Here is a 16,120-nt window from a genome sequence, read left to right as displayed (position 1 = left end):
AGGAACTACAGAGAGGACATATGATATTTGTCTTTCTGGGTCTAGGTTACCTCGCTCAATACCATCTTTTCTAGGTCTAGTTACCCACAAATTTCATTATTTATATTTCCTTTTCTGCTGAATACCATTCCATCATGTATATGGACCACATTTTCATTATCCATTTATCATTTGAAGCACACTTCGGTTGTTAACATTTATTAGCTATTGTGAATAGAGCAGCAGTGACCATGGCTGAGCAAGTATCTGTGAAATAGGATTAAGAGTCCTTTGGACATTTACTAACACTTGGTATAGCTGAGTCATATGATTGGTGTCCTAGTTAGAGTTGCCATTGCTGTGATGACCATAAAGCAAGTCGTGAAGGAAAGCCATACCCTGTAGTCCATCACTGAAGGAAACTAGGACAGAAATTCAAACAGGGCAAGTACCTGGAGTCAGGAGCTGATACAGAGGCCATGGAGGGGTGCTGTTTACTGGTCCACGCATCATGGCTTGCTCAGAACCTCTTTCTAATAGAACCTAGGACCACCATCCCAGGGATATCACTACCCACATGGGGCTGGGCCCTTTCCCATTAATCACTGGTTAAGGAAAAGCCCTACAGCTGGGCATTATGGAGGCATTTTTTCAATTGCGATTTTCTCCACTCAGATGAGTCTAGTTTGTGTGAAGTTAACATAAAACTACCCAGGACAAGTGCCCTCTGGTCAACATACCACTGTTAAGCCATAACCATTCCTTTCTTGTTCATTCCCAGGATTATACATTAACATCAACATTATAATATGAAACGTTTTTTAATTTATTATGTATACAAAGTTCTGTCTGTACACTTGCATGCCAGAAGAGGGTACCAGATCTCACAATAGATAGTTGTAAGCCACCATGTGGTTGCTGGGAATTGAACTCAGGACTGGTGGAAGAGCAGTGAGTGTTTTTAACCTCTGAGCCATCTCTTCAGTCCAATATGAAACATTTTTATAAATTTAAAGTCTCATAGTCAGGGGTTGGAGCAATAGCCTTGTGGTTAAGAGCAGTGGTTGCTCTTCCAGAGGGCCTGGGTTAAATTCCCAGTACCAACATGGCAGCCCACACTATCTGTAATTCCAGGTTCAGGTGGTTGACACCCTCAAGCAGACATACAAAACACCAGTGCACAAAAAATAAAAATAAAATATAAATTTAAAAAGTCTCACAGTCCTTACAAATTCAAATACTTTAAAGTTCAACCTCTTTAAAAATCCAAAGACTCTCTTAAACCCTAAAATTTTTAAAAATTTATTCACTCAACTATGGGCTCCTATAAAATAAAAAACAAGTTAAATGCTTTCTTCCATCAAGAGGGAAGAACCAGGACACAGCCACAGTCTTAACAAAGCAAAACCAAACTACAAAAGTATAAATAACTCAATGTCCAATTATCTTGGTTTCACTCAATCTTCTGGGTTCTTCCAAAGGGCCTGCGTCACTTCTCGCGCTTCACACTCTGCAACACACATAGTTTCCCAGGCTCAGACAGCTCCACTCCTGTCTTTGGTGGTCATCCTATGGTCCTGCCATCTCCAAACTTCTGCGGTGCTGCAGCTGGGCTGCGCTTTCACCAATAGCATCTACGCTGTCTTCATGATTTCAAGCCTCAACTTCTCTCCATGACTCTTTCATTCTGGGGCTTCAACAGCTACTGAGGCCACAGCTCTCCTTGCCTGTCACAGTGCTAAGCCTCAGATGCTCTCCAGGCCCCCTTCATGCCTTCATGCCTTCAAAACCAGCACCACCTTGGGTGACTCTTACACTGCCGGGTTCAGCTCCCAGCGTGAGGTACAAACTGACCACAGTTTATGAATGCTGACTCAGGAAGAACTAGAAGATTTTACCTCACTGATGCTGGTCTCTTCTTAATCTCTGCTAATTTCTCAGCTCCAGCTGACTGTTACTAATTGTCTCAGTAAAAGAAAGGTTCCACTTTAGCGGTTCTGGACTTTTTGTTAATCACAGCTGATTCTTCAGCTTCAGCTGACCCGACACTTCAGGTTCTTCATGGTAGAATCGTTGTTTCCTTCCTTCACAATGTTTGCTTCCTTCACAAGCCATGCCTCTATCATTTGTAATGCTTTCAACATTCTTATCTTTAAATCCCAGAACAGTCCACTGAGCTCTTGACACTCAGTGGCTCTTCTAGGCCAAACTTCCAAAGCCCTTTCACAGTCCTTCCTCCCAAACAATGTGGTCATGTTTGTCACAGCAATATACCACACTCCTGTACCAACTCTCTCTTAGGGTTACCATTGCTGTGATGAAATTCCATGACCATAAAGCAAGTTGGGGAAGAAAGGTTTTATAGAAAGGCTCATAATTTCCTATGATTTGTTCATCAAAGGAAGTCAGGGCAGGAATTCAAACAGGGAAGGAACCTGGAGGCAGAAGCTGATGCAGAAACCATGGAGGGGTGCTGCTTACTGGCTTGCTCAATATGTCTTGCTCTTCCTGTTTGTTATGGAACCCAAGACCACCAGCAGCTCAGGAATGGCACCAACTATGATGGGCTGGGCCCTCCCCATTAATCACTAATTAAGAACATGCTCTACAGTTGGATCTTATGGAGGCATTTTCTCAATTAAGGTTCCTTCCTTTCAGATGACTCTAGCTCATATCAAGTTCACATAACACTAGCCAACACAGTAGATACCAGACTGTTTGGACTGCTGGGTCTCCCTCATCTCAACCCTCCTACTTGGCTGAAATCCTGTGGCCTTAAACGAGGTTCCCCTTTTTAGTTACCAAGTCAGTGAGTCAGAGGCTGAATAAAAACCTAAGAAAGATACCTAGATTCTCTGTTCTGGCCCCTCTAGAAGAGTATATTCCCCTGCCTTACAGTTCTTACATAGAACCAGTCCTGGACCTTTGTCTAAAGGGATCAACAAGCATCTACAATCCCACGAATCTCTCCTGACTACCTCACCTTCACAGAGAAGTGGGCTGGATTATGCTCTGCATCAACTCAGCGCCACCCAAGCCTACTGGGCCCCCATTAGTGCAAGGGGCTGATGAGCAGAGGCCGAGACTTTCTTTTCTAGTTAATGATTCTTCTTTTGACCAGCGATCTGGAACAACCATGATGCTTTTTTCTCTGAGAAGCCTCAGGCCTGTTGGGAACTGCTTTTCAGCCTGGGCTAATCATGTGCTACATCTCAGTCCTCCCTTAGTTAAGGGATCAAACTGTGACTGAAGCCAAGAAGTTGGTAGTGGGTCTCGGAGTAACTAGGGTAGATGCAGAAAGATAGATTGAGTGTATATTGCCCTCGACTTTATCAATCTGGATCCCAACCATGATCAAGGTAAGGGGGCACTAGACACCTATGACCAGACCCTACTGACTGGCAAACACTGGGACCTGGACATCACTCACTGAAGTTATTCTGACAAGTTTGGCTACTGATATTTACTAGCTTTTTACAGCTATGTTTTAGAATGGGTGGAAGCTGTTTCCACCAGATCAGAAATGTCTAATGCAGTGAGTAAGAAGTTACTGATGGAGATTGCTCCATATTTGGTCTTCTCTACTCTCTGGGGTCTGACAGTGGCCCAATGTTTACTGCCAAAGTATCCCAGAAAGAAGCTTAAACTCTAGGAATGCATTGGAACTTACATTGTATCTCAGGGCAGATAGAAAGAGCTAACAGGATTATTAAAGAAATATTAACTAAATTCAGTGCAGAAAGTGAGCTGCTCCTTACATTCTGTTTAGGACCAGGTGCTGTCCTACAGGGACAAGCCAACACCACTCTAATCGTAACCAGTCTTTTATTTTGGTCCCCATGGCTTACCATCCTGTTATCTGCCATATCTGAACCTATTCTTTTACTATCCCTTGGCATTCCATTTTAAGTTGATTACTAACAATCAGGCTACAATCGGGATGTAAGATGAATAAATTAAAAAAAATAAATTTAAATCAGAAAAAGGAAAAAAAAGTAGTTTATGCCTACTAACATGGATTTTTTAATATTAAAAAAAATCAGTTCTGTTACAATGTTATCACTACAGTCTCAGTACCAAGCTGTACTTTGTGAATCGATAATTTGACTAAAATAATCTAGAGCCATTGGGGATATGATGAGTAAAGAAACCCATTTTGTGCTAGGTATCCATCTGGGTACTGAATAGCAGTTTGTCTCTGATTCAAGTTTTGGAAGATAAGTTCTTAGCAACTCTAAGAACCCTTGATCCCCACTCAGAAATGTGCATCCATGACTGTAATGACATGACTAACTGCTGATTTGATTTCTGTAACTTGCTTATGCAGTCATTCAAAGTCTATTTTAAGGTCACCTTGACCATTCAGTCTTGGCAAAGCAGAACAGCTCTTGTGGACTTTTGTCTTTAAAAGTTCTTCCTTCACCTACCTCTGGGTGCATTAGGATTAGAGACTGTGTCCTTGCCTAGCAGCTTTAATAAACTTAAATTTAATAAACTTTAATTATAATCTGAGTTGAATCTGGGAGTCTTCTTGTGTATGTGTGCACATGCTCGTGTGTGCGTGTTTGTGTGCGTGTGCATGTGTGTGGTCATGAACTCTGTAACACTCTCCAGCATCAATCATTCCAGTAAGGCAAAGGTTTCACTTCATTGCTTCTGGTGTCTTGTTAATCACAGCAGATTCTTTAGCCCCAGCTAAGAGCCACAGATTCTTAACTCAAACTATGCAACAGCCCCCATAGAATCCTTGGGTGACTCTCAAACTTCTCCCCGAACATCACCTGCATCTTCTGCGTTTCTTTTGAGATTCTTGTCTTCCAGGCTCCTGTAGAGCAGCATACCAAATTGTGAACACTCAATGGCTTTTCTAGCCCAAATCTTCAAAGTCCTTCCACAATCCTCCCCAAAGCAACACAGTCAGGTCTGTCTGATCAGTACCCCACAGTCCTGTGCTCCGGCCAGCGGAGCTAAGGTTATTCGAGGGTTAAAAGAGAATCCAAACCTGTGAAAAGATGGGCGAGAAAGAGAAAGGAGTCCAAGCAAACAGGTGCTTGTCAAGGACTAACTTTACTGAGCAGAATCAGCTTTAAATAGGGTTCAGGATAAGGAAGTAGGGTGGGTGAAAAATTACAGATTCTTCTCGGCCAGGGGCCTGAAACATCTTGTGATAAGCCATGGTTCTGTGAGCACATCTCTGCTGTTGCCAAGCAGTATGTTTACCGCAGGTAAGGAAACGGGCAAGTTGAGGCAGGTTGGTGAGTTTCTACAGGTGGTCTCTGACATCTCCAAGCAGTATGTTTACTGCAGGTAAGGGAACAGGCAAATTGAGGCAAGTTGGTAAGCTTCCACAGGTGGTCTCTGAAGTTGGCGAGTTCCCTCAGGTGGTCCCTGACAGTCCTGGTACCAGTTTCTGTCCTAGTTAGGATTACTATTTCTATGATGAAACGTCATGATCAGAAGCAAGTTTGGGAGCATATTGGTATTCTCTAGAGTAACAATTTACATCATGATTCTATATATATAGAAAGGGGATTTATTTAAGAAGACTTACAGACTGCAGTGCAGCTAATCTCAAGATTGCTAGCAGCGAATGGAAAATCCAGGAATCCAGTAGCTGCTCAGTCTACAAGGCTGAGTGTATGCTGGAATCCCAAAGCTATACCTCTAATGCCAAGTGGCCTTGCCAGCAAGGTGGCCAAGCAGGCCAACAGCAAAAGCTTCATCTTTCATGTCTTTATATGGCAGTGGTTCTCAACCTTCCTAATACTGCAGTCCGTTAATACAGTTCCACATTCTGTGGTGACCCAACCATAAAATTATTTTTGTTGCTAGTTCATAACTAATTTTGATGTTATGACTCGTACTGTAAATATGTGATATGCAGATGGTCTTAAGCAGCCCCTGTGAGAGGGTTGTTCAACCCTCAAGGAGTTGCAACCCACAGGTTGAAAACTACTGCTATATAGGCTTCTAGTAGGAGGTGCAGTCCAGATTAAAGGTGTATCAAGATTGGGATCAAAGGTAGGTTTAAACTTTCTTCCTCAAAAGTCTGGAGTAGAAGTGGATCCACTCTCTTCACACCAAGCAAAAAATGTCTCACAGGTGTGCCCTCCATTTCTGGATTCCAGTTAATTCTAGAGGTATCAAGTACCAAGAATAGCAATCACAAGGACAAAGGGGTTTACTTGCTTTACGTATCCTGGTGTAATGTCAACTGGAGGAAGCCAAGGCGGTTCCGGTGATTGTGCAAAGGTTGTCTTTGTATATTCAGTTGTTAATTCTGTACCACCAGATAGCTGAGAATTGTCCAGACTTTGGTTTTGTTATTCTAACTGTTTAGTAAATACTTCCTCTCTCACCTTTTGACTGGTTAATAAAGAGCTGAACAGCCAAAAGCTGAGACAGGAGAGGGTAGACAGGACTTCTGACAGAGAAAGGAACCCTGGGAAAGGTTTTGAGGCACAAGAAATTCGCCAGCCAGCTATGGAGGAAAAAACAGATGCCGGTACTAAGAGACTGAGGAGAGGTAATAAGCCACGTGGCAGAATGTAGATTAGTATAAACGGGTTAAGTTAAAACCTTAACTTTGGAAACAAGTCGAAGGTAAGGCCAGGCTCTCATAATTAATAAAAGTCTCCATGTTATTATTAAGGATCTGGCTCTGCAAAGAAAGTCCCTTTACAGAAGGCGGTAATTAAAAAGGGTGGGAACCCGGAAGCAGGAGCTGATGCAGAGGCCATGGAGGGGTGCTGCTTACTTGGAGCAGCTTTCTTAAGAGAACCCAGTAACACCATCCCAGGGGTGTCACCACCCACAATGTCGTGGGCCATTCCACATCAATTAGTCATTGAGAAAATAACTAAGTCCTACAGGCTTGCCTACATGCCGATCTTATGGAGGCATTTTCTCACTTGAGGCAAACCTCTCCGCAGACTTTAGCTTGTGTCAAGCTGACATGAAACCCAGCACAGTGAGTTTTTTTCTACAGATAAAACAATCTGGCCCTTCCGCTGGCTCAGCCGAGAAATAATTTCATTGTGGATCAGTGTCGATGGCATAAAAATGAACTCTCTCCTCTTCTGGGGTTTGTAGTTGGGTCTCAGACATTACCAGTACAGGAATAAGCACACCTGAGATGGGGAGTCCTGTTACTCCATGGTGTTAATCTAGCCTCTTTATTGCAACGAGCTCATTTTATATTAACAGAAACATTTTGATGCCTTTGTATCAAAGGAAGAATAATTTCTGTGTTCTGAGATGGGGCAGTGAAGCTTAAGTAAAAACATACCCTTTAAAACTGCCACACAGGAGGAATGCCAGGAGTAGAAAAAGGTAGAGAAGTTGAATAGGGCAGGTCCGACCTAATATGGAGTCAAATCCTATGATGGATGGTGTGTTGGGAGTCAGTGCACACACCATGCTATACTGATCCCAAGGCCAGTTTTCCTCCCTTTGGGAGAGGAGCAGGGAACTCAGAGAACACCTGGTGGCGGATCCTTGCCTCAGTTTGTTAGCAACCAGAGAGAAGTGGGTGAGGCCCTGTAACAGCCCTCACAAAATTAAATTGTTTATGCAGATTAATGGATGAAAGTGTGGACAAGGGACTGTAGACACATGAGTATCAAAGGAATTCTAGGGCTTATCTACAGGTAATAAGAGACATCTGTATCTCTTGCCCATGCCCCAAACGGTGGATTCCTTTATCCACACTTAAACTGCTCGATTTTTCCCTCATTGATTATTTGGAATAATGGTAATTAAACCGAGCAAGGCCTACTCCACTTCATGCAGGTGCTTGGCCAGGGAGTAGCCCCAATCTCTTCTGGTACTTTGTACTTTGGGACTGTTAGTACTTTGGAACAAAACCTACTTCTGGGTTACCTAGCAACTTATGATGCCATCATGTGTGGCCACCTGGGAACCGTGATTACCTTGCTCCTTAAAGGAGCAACACGTGGTCACTCTCTCACTCACTCTCTTACTCTTTCTCTCTCTCTCTTTCTCTCTCTCTCTCTCTCTCTGCGCCCCCTCCCCCTTTCTCTCTCTCTCCCCTTCTCTTAATATCCACCTAGTAAACCTCCTGCATATAAGATCGGTTGACAGCCTCATCTTTTTATAATCTAACAGGGACATGGATTTATTCTTCTGTCTCAAACCCCGGAGTAGCTGAGATTTCAGAACATTTCCAGGAAATGTCATTTCAAAAACAATCCTAAAGAGTTTGTGGTGTGTCCCAATATAGCTTCTTACTCCATTATTTTAAAGTAAAATTGAGTTAGTGTGAATTTTTCCTCCTGCCATTAAGATTCGAGGTATACCTGAGCTTCCCCCCAAAAAAAAATCAGCAAAACTTTATTCGTTTCCATTCTTTCGCCATTAACATAAAAAGAGATAGCAAAAATGTTTTGTGTTTACAAAGATAAACAGCCTCTTTACCCAGAGTTCAAAACCTCAAATGACAATGGGGAAGATGAAAGCGCCTCCTCCCCAACCCCTGAGCTGACCCTTGTCATCTTTAGACAAAAAGCCTTCACTCCACTTGCCAGGGACCCTATTTGGGGCCAATTCAAGCCCAAGGCCTAGAAATCAGGTCATTCCGCTCCGTGATACAAAGCTGACATCAAGGATCAAGTGTCTGTATTCAACAGAGCTATTAAAAACAAAAACAAAAACAAAACCTGAGCTTTTTAAGTCGCAGCATATTGATCATAGTAAGAAGTAAGCCTAATACACACTGGTGTTTAAGGCTGGATTTGTGGGAAATGTAGTCTCTTTTTCGTCATGACGTCACTAGACAGGACTCCGGTATATGCTTCCGGGTCCATTTAGCGTTTGTGTTTTTCCAAACTGCGGCTTTCTGTAAATTGCCACGGTGTGGCTTGTGTTCCGCGCTCGACATGGAGGTGGGTCAGGGTGCAGCCCAGCCTGGCAGGGCTCAGGGAGTGTGCGGGGTGGACCGGCCGTCCTGGAGAGAGCGGAGGAGGGGCGGGCGGGAGGCGGGGAGAAGCTGACCAGGGCGTGCAGTGCTTGAACTAGGCTTAGCCTAAGTGCTGCGACTCCCTTTAGGGCTGGGGAGAAGGCGTGCTGATGGCGGGGAGTGAATGCTCCGTTAGGATCTGGCGGCTGACTGAGACAGTCTTGTTTTTCAGGGACTGGAGAGCTGCTAGTGCAAGAATGGAGGGCGAGCGGGGAGGGTCTGGGATTGTTAGAGCAGGTTGGCTGGGCTGACTGAGCCCGGGTGGTGATGGGAGCTCACACTCCACCCTGGCTGGGGAAGCTTGCTTTAATCAGCTCTCACATTGCTGTCATCAGATTTCTCTGGACCTCTAGAGCAAATGGGTTTTCCTGTCCTTCCTGTACTCCATGGCCGGCCTAGGACTCTGGTTTTGAGTTCATGTAGCACGCAGTTTCCAGGATTGACCGTCCTGCGGGGAAGTTTGGTGTATGGGATATTAGTCCCATTTTCTTTGGAATAAATTGTTGATTTTCAGGGTGGCTCACTTTGGATAGGAATCTCTCATGTATACTCGCTGTGACTGGAATCTTCATACTCACACACCCATGTGAGGCAGAAAAATCAAATAACGTGGACACTCTTAAGATTTGCATCGTCTGAACGATCACTGATCCTACACTGCAGAGTGAAACATACTAGAAAATATTACCACACCCTATTCCACCAGAGACTGCAATGTCAGAAATTTGGGCTCTTTTTCTGAAAGGAGAGATTAGTGTGAGGATTGTTAGTGGAAGGGGCTAGAATGTCTCTGGGAGGAGGGAGTCTTGCACTCCTGACAGGCTCTTTACACTGCTCTGCAAACACAAACTTTTCTTCCATCCTTCCAGTATCTAGAAACTCGCTGGGCTCCCCGCTGTTCCTTGTACAGTTAGTGTGGGGAAGGGGCAGAGTGTCCAAGTATTTATTGGTGCCAGAGAGATGGAAAGATGCAGTTGAAGAGCTGTGGCTCACTCAGGGTCCTGTGACGTGTGTACCGTGGGCTGCTCACCCTGCACTTAGTGCTGAGCTATATTTTGTCACACTTCAGTCAAATTGATTTGTGTGCTGGAGACTGACTTAGAGCATTGAAGTCCACTCCTAAGAAGCACGGCTTCAACCCACATTATCATAAATATCAATATTTTCTATGTCTTATCTAACTTTAATTAAAACAACGCAGACAATTCCTAGTTAATGTCACTATCTGCAGGAAATTAATAATATGCCATTTTACACCGTTTAAGGTGTGAAAAGTACATTTTCTTTTACCTCAAATCTTGCTTCTTCCAATGTAGAGGTGACACAGAAATGCTCACTTATATTATAGGTCAAACACATGTACATTTAATATATATACATGCACACATAATATTTAATATATTTATCAAAGAACCTATGATTAGAAAGAAAATGCCAGTGTGTTCTGTTCTGTATCCTGTCATTTCTGTATTTTGGAGGTGGAGGAGGAGATCAGTGGTTCATGGCAAATTCAAGACCAGGTGTGCTACATGAGGTTATCAAAAAAAAAATTAAAACAAAAAACAAAAACAAACAAAAAAGGGCACTTGTTTCTCTAGCAGAGGAACATTGTTCAGTCCTCAGCGCATACATGGTGGCTCACAATTGTCTGTAATTGCAGGGGAACCAGTACTTTCTTCTGGCCTCTAGGAACACCCACATACAAGCTGGGAAACACTTATGCACAAACAAACAAACAAATAAATAAATAATAACTTTAAAAATAAATGTCATGAGGCCTGGAGCATTGTGGCTGTGTCTATGTATGCATATTATGTACACTGTATAAATTTTGGTATAAAATATGACTTTGTGAGGTCTTATCGAGTAACCTTGCTGTTGTTTGTCCTTATCCCTCCCTTCTTCATCTGTATTGCCCGCCCTCTCTCTCTGGAGTTGAAGCTCCCTCCAGGTTTTCCCTTTCTCACTTCAGAGCACCTGTGTCCTGCTATTCCTCTCTCTCACACTTCTCAACGGTCTCATCATACTTTCTCAGCTTCTATTGTTACTTCATGTTGTTTACTCACATCTGAAGATTTGGAGCACAGATGAGAGAGAACATGTGGCGTTTGTCATTCTGGGTCAACATAGTCTTTTCTAAGTCCACAAATTTATTTGCAAAGATCATTTGTCCTTTTTATTTACAGCTGAATAATATCCCTTAATGTATATATATGATATTTTCATTATTCATTTCTTGGTTAAAGGAAATTTAGATTGTTTCTATTTCCTAGTTATTGGGAATAGAATATGGTTGAGCTAGTATTTGTGGGTAGGTGTAGAATCCTTTGAGTGTATGTTGAATCATATGGTAGATTTGTTTTTAGCTCTTTTGTGGATTCACTATACTGATGTCCAGAATTGCTATACCAGTTTGCAATCCTACCAACAGTGAATGAGGGTTCCTTTATCTCCATTACTTACCAGCATCTTTAGTCCGTAGTTTTGTTGATCTTAGCCTTTCTAACTGTGGTAAGATGAAATCTCAAAGTTGTTTTTGTTTTGATTTCCCTAACAGCAAAGGATGAACACTTTTTGAGGTATTTTTTTAGCTATTTTTGTTTCTTCTATTGAGAACTTTCTTTAAATCCCTATTTCATTTTTTTATGTCTCATTTGTTTCCTTGAATGTTTATTTTTTGAGTTCTTGGTATATTTTAGGTATTAATCCACTACATTAATGTGTAGATGGCAAAGGTTCTCTCCCATCCCGTGGTTTTTCTTCTTAGCTGTACCAAAGTTGTTAGTTTTGTGAAGTCCCATCTGTTAATTGTTGGCTTTAATTTTTGGGCAAATGGAGTCCTGTTTAAAAAGTCCTTTCTTCCACCCAGTTTGGAAGGGTATAGCTTATATTTTCTGCCACCAGTTTAGTGTTTCAGATTTCAGATTGAGCATTTTAATCCGTTTGGATCTAACTTTGTGCTGGGTGATACAGTTCTAGTTTCATTCGTCTGCATGTGGCCATCTAGTTTTCCACATATCATTTACGAAAGTATTATTGTTTCTCCAGTGTATGTTCTTTGCCTCTTTGTCAACTATAAGATTGCAACAACCCTAAATTTCCAGGATAAAAGCAACCTGGTCATGGTATATTATCTTATTGACATTTTCTTGAATTGGGCTTCCATGGCTCATGGGGTCTCCACTGCCACCGAGGTTAGACTCACATTTAGTGTTGAAATGTTCAAAATGCAATTTTTTGCTCTTTTTAAAATGTGTAAAATTCTTGCACTTGCATTTTATCTCTGAATTCTTCCTTTGTTCTCTGCTTGTCTGCTCAAAGCCATGTCCCTTGGTGCACTTGTCTTTGCTTCCCAGTGAAGAGATTGTGTACTCAGAAATGTCAGCCCGGAGCTGCTGCATCAGGGCCTGCATTCACTACATTTCACCTTCAGGGTAGTGTGGACCAAGTGTTGACAGGTTCCTTATTACCGTGTCTTTCCCCTTTTGGTATTTATATTATTAATTGTCCTGTTTAATTATTTTTTGCTATTCATTTATTTTATTTCAGGAACTTCTGTCATTCACAGATGTAGCCATTGATTTCTCTGCAGATGAGTGTGAATGCTTGGACTCTGCTCAGTGGAACTTGTATAAGGAAGTGATGCTGGAGAATTACAGTAACCTTGTGTTCCTGGGTGAGGATCACTTCCATTGTGAGCTCTTATTTCACAGTCAATATGTGACTGCCTCCCTGCCTAGACAGACTTTCCTATTGGAGCTTGTACTTTTGATTGTGATTCTTTCTCTTAATTTTTTGTTTGTTTGTTTTGCTTTTGTTATTTGTTTTCCAGACAAGGTTTCTTTGTGTAGCACTGGCTGTCCTGGAACATGATCTGTAGACCAGGCTGGCCTCAGCCTCAGAGATCTGCCTGCCTTCTGCCTCCCAAGTTCTGGAATTAAGGACATGTACCACCACTGCACTGTTCAGCTGACTGATTAGTTTTATATGCCTATTTTTAAAGGGAAACTTAGGGGAAATGTTGATATACTCAAGAATCACTTTTTCTTTTGTGTTTTTAACAGATTTGTTTTCAAAGTATTTGTCCTGTAGTGACAATGTCAGAAGCTCCGTGGCATGAGGCACGGAACACGTGTGTTAAAGAAAATATCATTAGCTTTAATACTTGTCTTTGTAATGAGGCTCAGGATCTACAGGTTGTAAATGACTCCTAAGCATCTTGTCGTTCAGAAAATATTTAGAGACAGAATTTTCCAGAATCATTTATCATCTTTTTTATCTTTTCTTCTAAGCACAGAAATGGGTTCAAATGTTAATTTCCAGGAGAAAACAGCCAAGCATCTTGTTCCCTTTTCCAAACAGGTCTTGCTCTTTCTAAGCCATACCTGGTCACATTTCTCGAGCAAAGTGCAGAGCCTTGGAGTGTGAAGAGAAAAGCAGCAGCTGCTATCCATTCAGGTGTGTAGGAATGAATGAGCAGAGGTCACAAATGACGAGTAAATTTGTAAAATGTTGATAATTTATGTTTTGGTGGAAATCCCTATTAAATGACTTTTCCTCCATGATATTTACCATGATAATCCTCTTCCTTTCTCTCCAGAGAGCTTTGTGTGTGTGTTTACAGTGACTTCCAAAGTCTTTTAGTTAGCTTGTTTTCTTGTATCTGTATATGCACTGTTCTTGTCTCTATTCATACTTGCACGTGTATGTTTGCCTATGTATGGGTGCATGTGTACATACAAGTTCACACGTATGTATGTGCTTATGGAGGACTGATATTGATGTTGCAAATCTTCCTTGATGGCTCTTCTCCCTTATTCATTGAGGCAGGGTCAGAGTCTCACTCAGGGTCTCAGAGCTAGTCTCCTCAGCTGCCGGGGCCAGCAGGGCAGAGTCGAACGGTTCTTAGTTGGGTGTGAGGATTAAAATTAATAAAATAAACACACAGCACACAGGAAACTTTTTAAAGGTCCAGACTCGACAGCCATGGCAAAAGGCAGGCAGCTGCAGCAAGCAGTGCCAGCAGCAAGTCTCAAGTCTCTGCCTGCCTCCTCTGTCTCCAGCCCTCTTTTCTGTCTCCAGCCTTCTTTTCTGTCTCCAGCCTTCTCCTGCCTTAACTGTCGGCCTGTCTTTTTATTGTAGAGTTTCTGAGCCAGAGTAGAAACATCTCAGAACAATAGGTTAATTTGCACAAGGAGCTAGAGGAAGAGGTGTGACCCTCACAAGCTATCCCACCTGCTGTCACAAACAAAAGGAGATGAACTTGCAAGTTCTCTGCCATTAGTAAAGGTTGGCTAAAAGCCATCTCTCCACCGAGATTTAAATATCAAAGCCGGCTGCTTGGAGTCATGGCTCCAGACACTCAGCCAGTATGCTCTAGTGATTTCCCTGTCTTCCAAGCCAGGAATGATAAGCTAGCTACCATGCTCACCCTGCATTTACAAAGGTTCTGGCTATCCAAACTCCAGTCCTCATTCTTGTATGGCAGGCATGTTAACTGCTGAGCTATCTCCCTGGTCCCAGTCCTTTTATTTTTCCTGGGAGTGTCTAGATTATAACAGACTTGTCTTTACTTTCTATGAATTAGAAAACATGTACACATTTCTAACAGCCTTAGGGACACAGTACCCCACAGATGAGCACCTCTAATTCCATTTATATGCTCAATAGCTGACCCAGTTTCATCAGAGCTCTCACTGTGTGCACATGACACTGCTCCTTTTGAGGTCAGATGGCAAAATTCAAGAGCTGATTTTCTCCTTCCACCATGTAGGTCGAGGGATGCAGAAGAGATGGTCAGGCTTAGGGTCAGTGCTCCTTACCTTCTGAGGCATCTTGCTGGCCCTATAATGTATTCTTATGAGGACTGGGTTTATTTTTTATTTTCTTGTCACACACAAGTAATTAAAAATTCTATGCTTTTATAAGTGTGTAGTCATAGCTGAAAACTACACATCTTCATAGCGAGACTTTCTCAGACCTGCCAGCAGTTTAAATAATGATACAGAGACTATTATATAATTTAAAGCTTAGGCCTTTAGCTGGGATGATTCCCAGTTACCATCTACACTTTACTCGACTGCTCTATATGTGACCTGTCACTTGGCTAGCTCTTTTACATCTCTCTCCTGTGGCCCCTTCCCTTGTCTGCTTCAGAATCTCCCAGGATTGCTTTCTTCTCCCATTAGTCCTTTCTCTCCCAAAAGGTTTACCTTCTATTTCCTGCACTAGCTACTGGCCATCAGCTCTTTATTACAACCAATCAGTGAGAAGCCACCTGAATTTCAAGTATTTGAGCATGCATGGAAGAACAAATATTTACAAACTTAAAGCCAGTGATGGGCTATAGAAATGACAATACCAAAATGCTGCCAGCACTTAGCTCTCTGCTGGTACAGAATTAACAACTGAAAATACAGAGATATTCCTTCAGACACTGTGAAAAAAAAGTTGCCCCAACACATATTGATAAGTTTTGTTTAGTAGATCTTCAATAGTCTTTCAAAATTTTATGGGTCCCAAATTCATGTCTCTTTTTTCTTATTTTGCAACCTTGTTTTCTATGTTTGATGTTTTTTTAAGTCTAGACAGGATTTCTGTGTGTAGACTTGACTGTCCTGGACTCACTTTGTAGGCCAGGTTGGCCTTGAACTCACAAAGATCCGCCTGAGTACTGGGATTACAGGTGTATACCACCACACTCAGCTGACTCTTTTATATTTATGATAACATGCTTAGTTGTACCCAATATATTTTTCTAGGTGACACTATTAATTACTGTATTCTTTAAGGACAATGTAAGACAGTAAGATACCTATGCCATAAATCTATTGGTAGTGATATTATTTGCCTATAAAAATATTATTCCTAAATTAAAGCCATGTGTATTTTCTTTTTCATTGGTTACTCAATAGTTGTAACCTTCTAAATGTGTGTTCCTGGAAATTGTGTAACTTCTATTTACTAACAGAGATGTTCCCTTTAGAACTTATTCCACTTCTAGGTAAACTAGAAAGTTGTATTATTTGATTTTTTAAGGTATTATTGTTGGTAAAACATAACACTGTCTTAAAAGGTTTCATGTATACTCTTTAAAAGTGTTATGTAGCATGTCTTTACAAAATTTTATAGCTTTGAAAACTGAAACTTTATACTCAAAAAAAA

At 41.8% G+C, this 16,120-nt stretch overlaps 2 protein-coding genes across 2 annotated transcripts in view; both read left to right on the top strand.

The window, feature by feature from the left end:
* The window catches only part of LOC129669671 (zinc finger protein 729-like), a 35,438-nt gene that overhangs the window by 15,807 nt on the left and 3,511 nt on the right, over positions 1–16,120 (top strand). Inside the window, 1 exon segment of the mRNA XM_055597979.1 lies at positions 14,747–14,751. Within this exon segment, the coding sequence (XP_055453954.1) occupies positions 14,747–14,751 (5 nt within the window).
* Positions 8,797–13,485, top strand: LOC129669670 (zinc finger protein 58-like). The gene is made up of 3 exons (XM_055597978.1): positions 8,797–8,882; positions 12,506–12,632; positions 13,319–13,485. The coding sequence occupies exons 1-3, from the start codon at positions 8,877–8,879 to the stop codon at positions 13,420–13,422; spliced, it is 237 nt and encodes a 78-aa protein (XP_055453953.1). The 5' UTR covers positions 8,797–8,876; the 3' UTR covers positions 13,423–13,485.

Source organism: Psammomys obesus, unplaced genomic scaffold, assembly GCF_907164565.1.
Source record: "Psammomys obesus unplaced genomic scaffold, mPsaObe1.curated_primary_1811, whole genome shotgun sequence".
Classification (NCBI taxonomy): domain Eukaryota; kingdom Metazoa; phylum Chordata; class Mammalia; order Rodentia; family Muridae; genus Psammomys; species Psammomys obesus.
The sequence above is the reverse complement of the archived record's forward strand: the minus strand, read 5'-3'. Positions and strand labels throughout refer to the sequence as shown.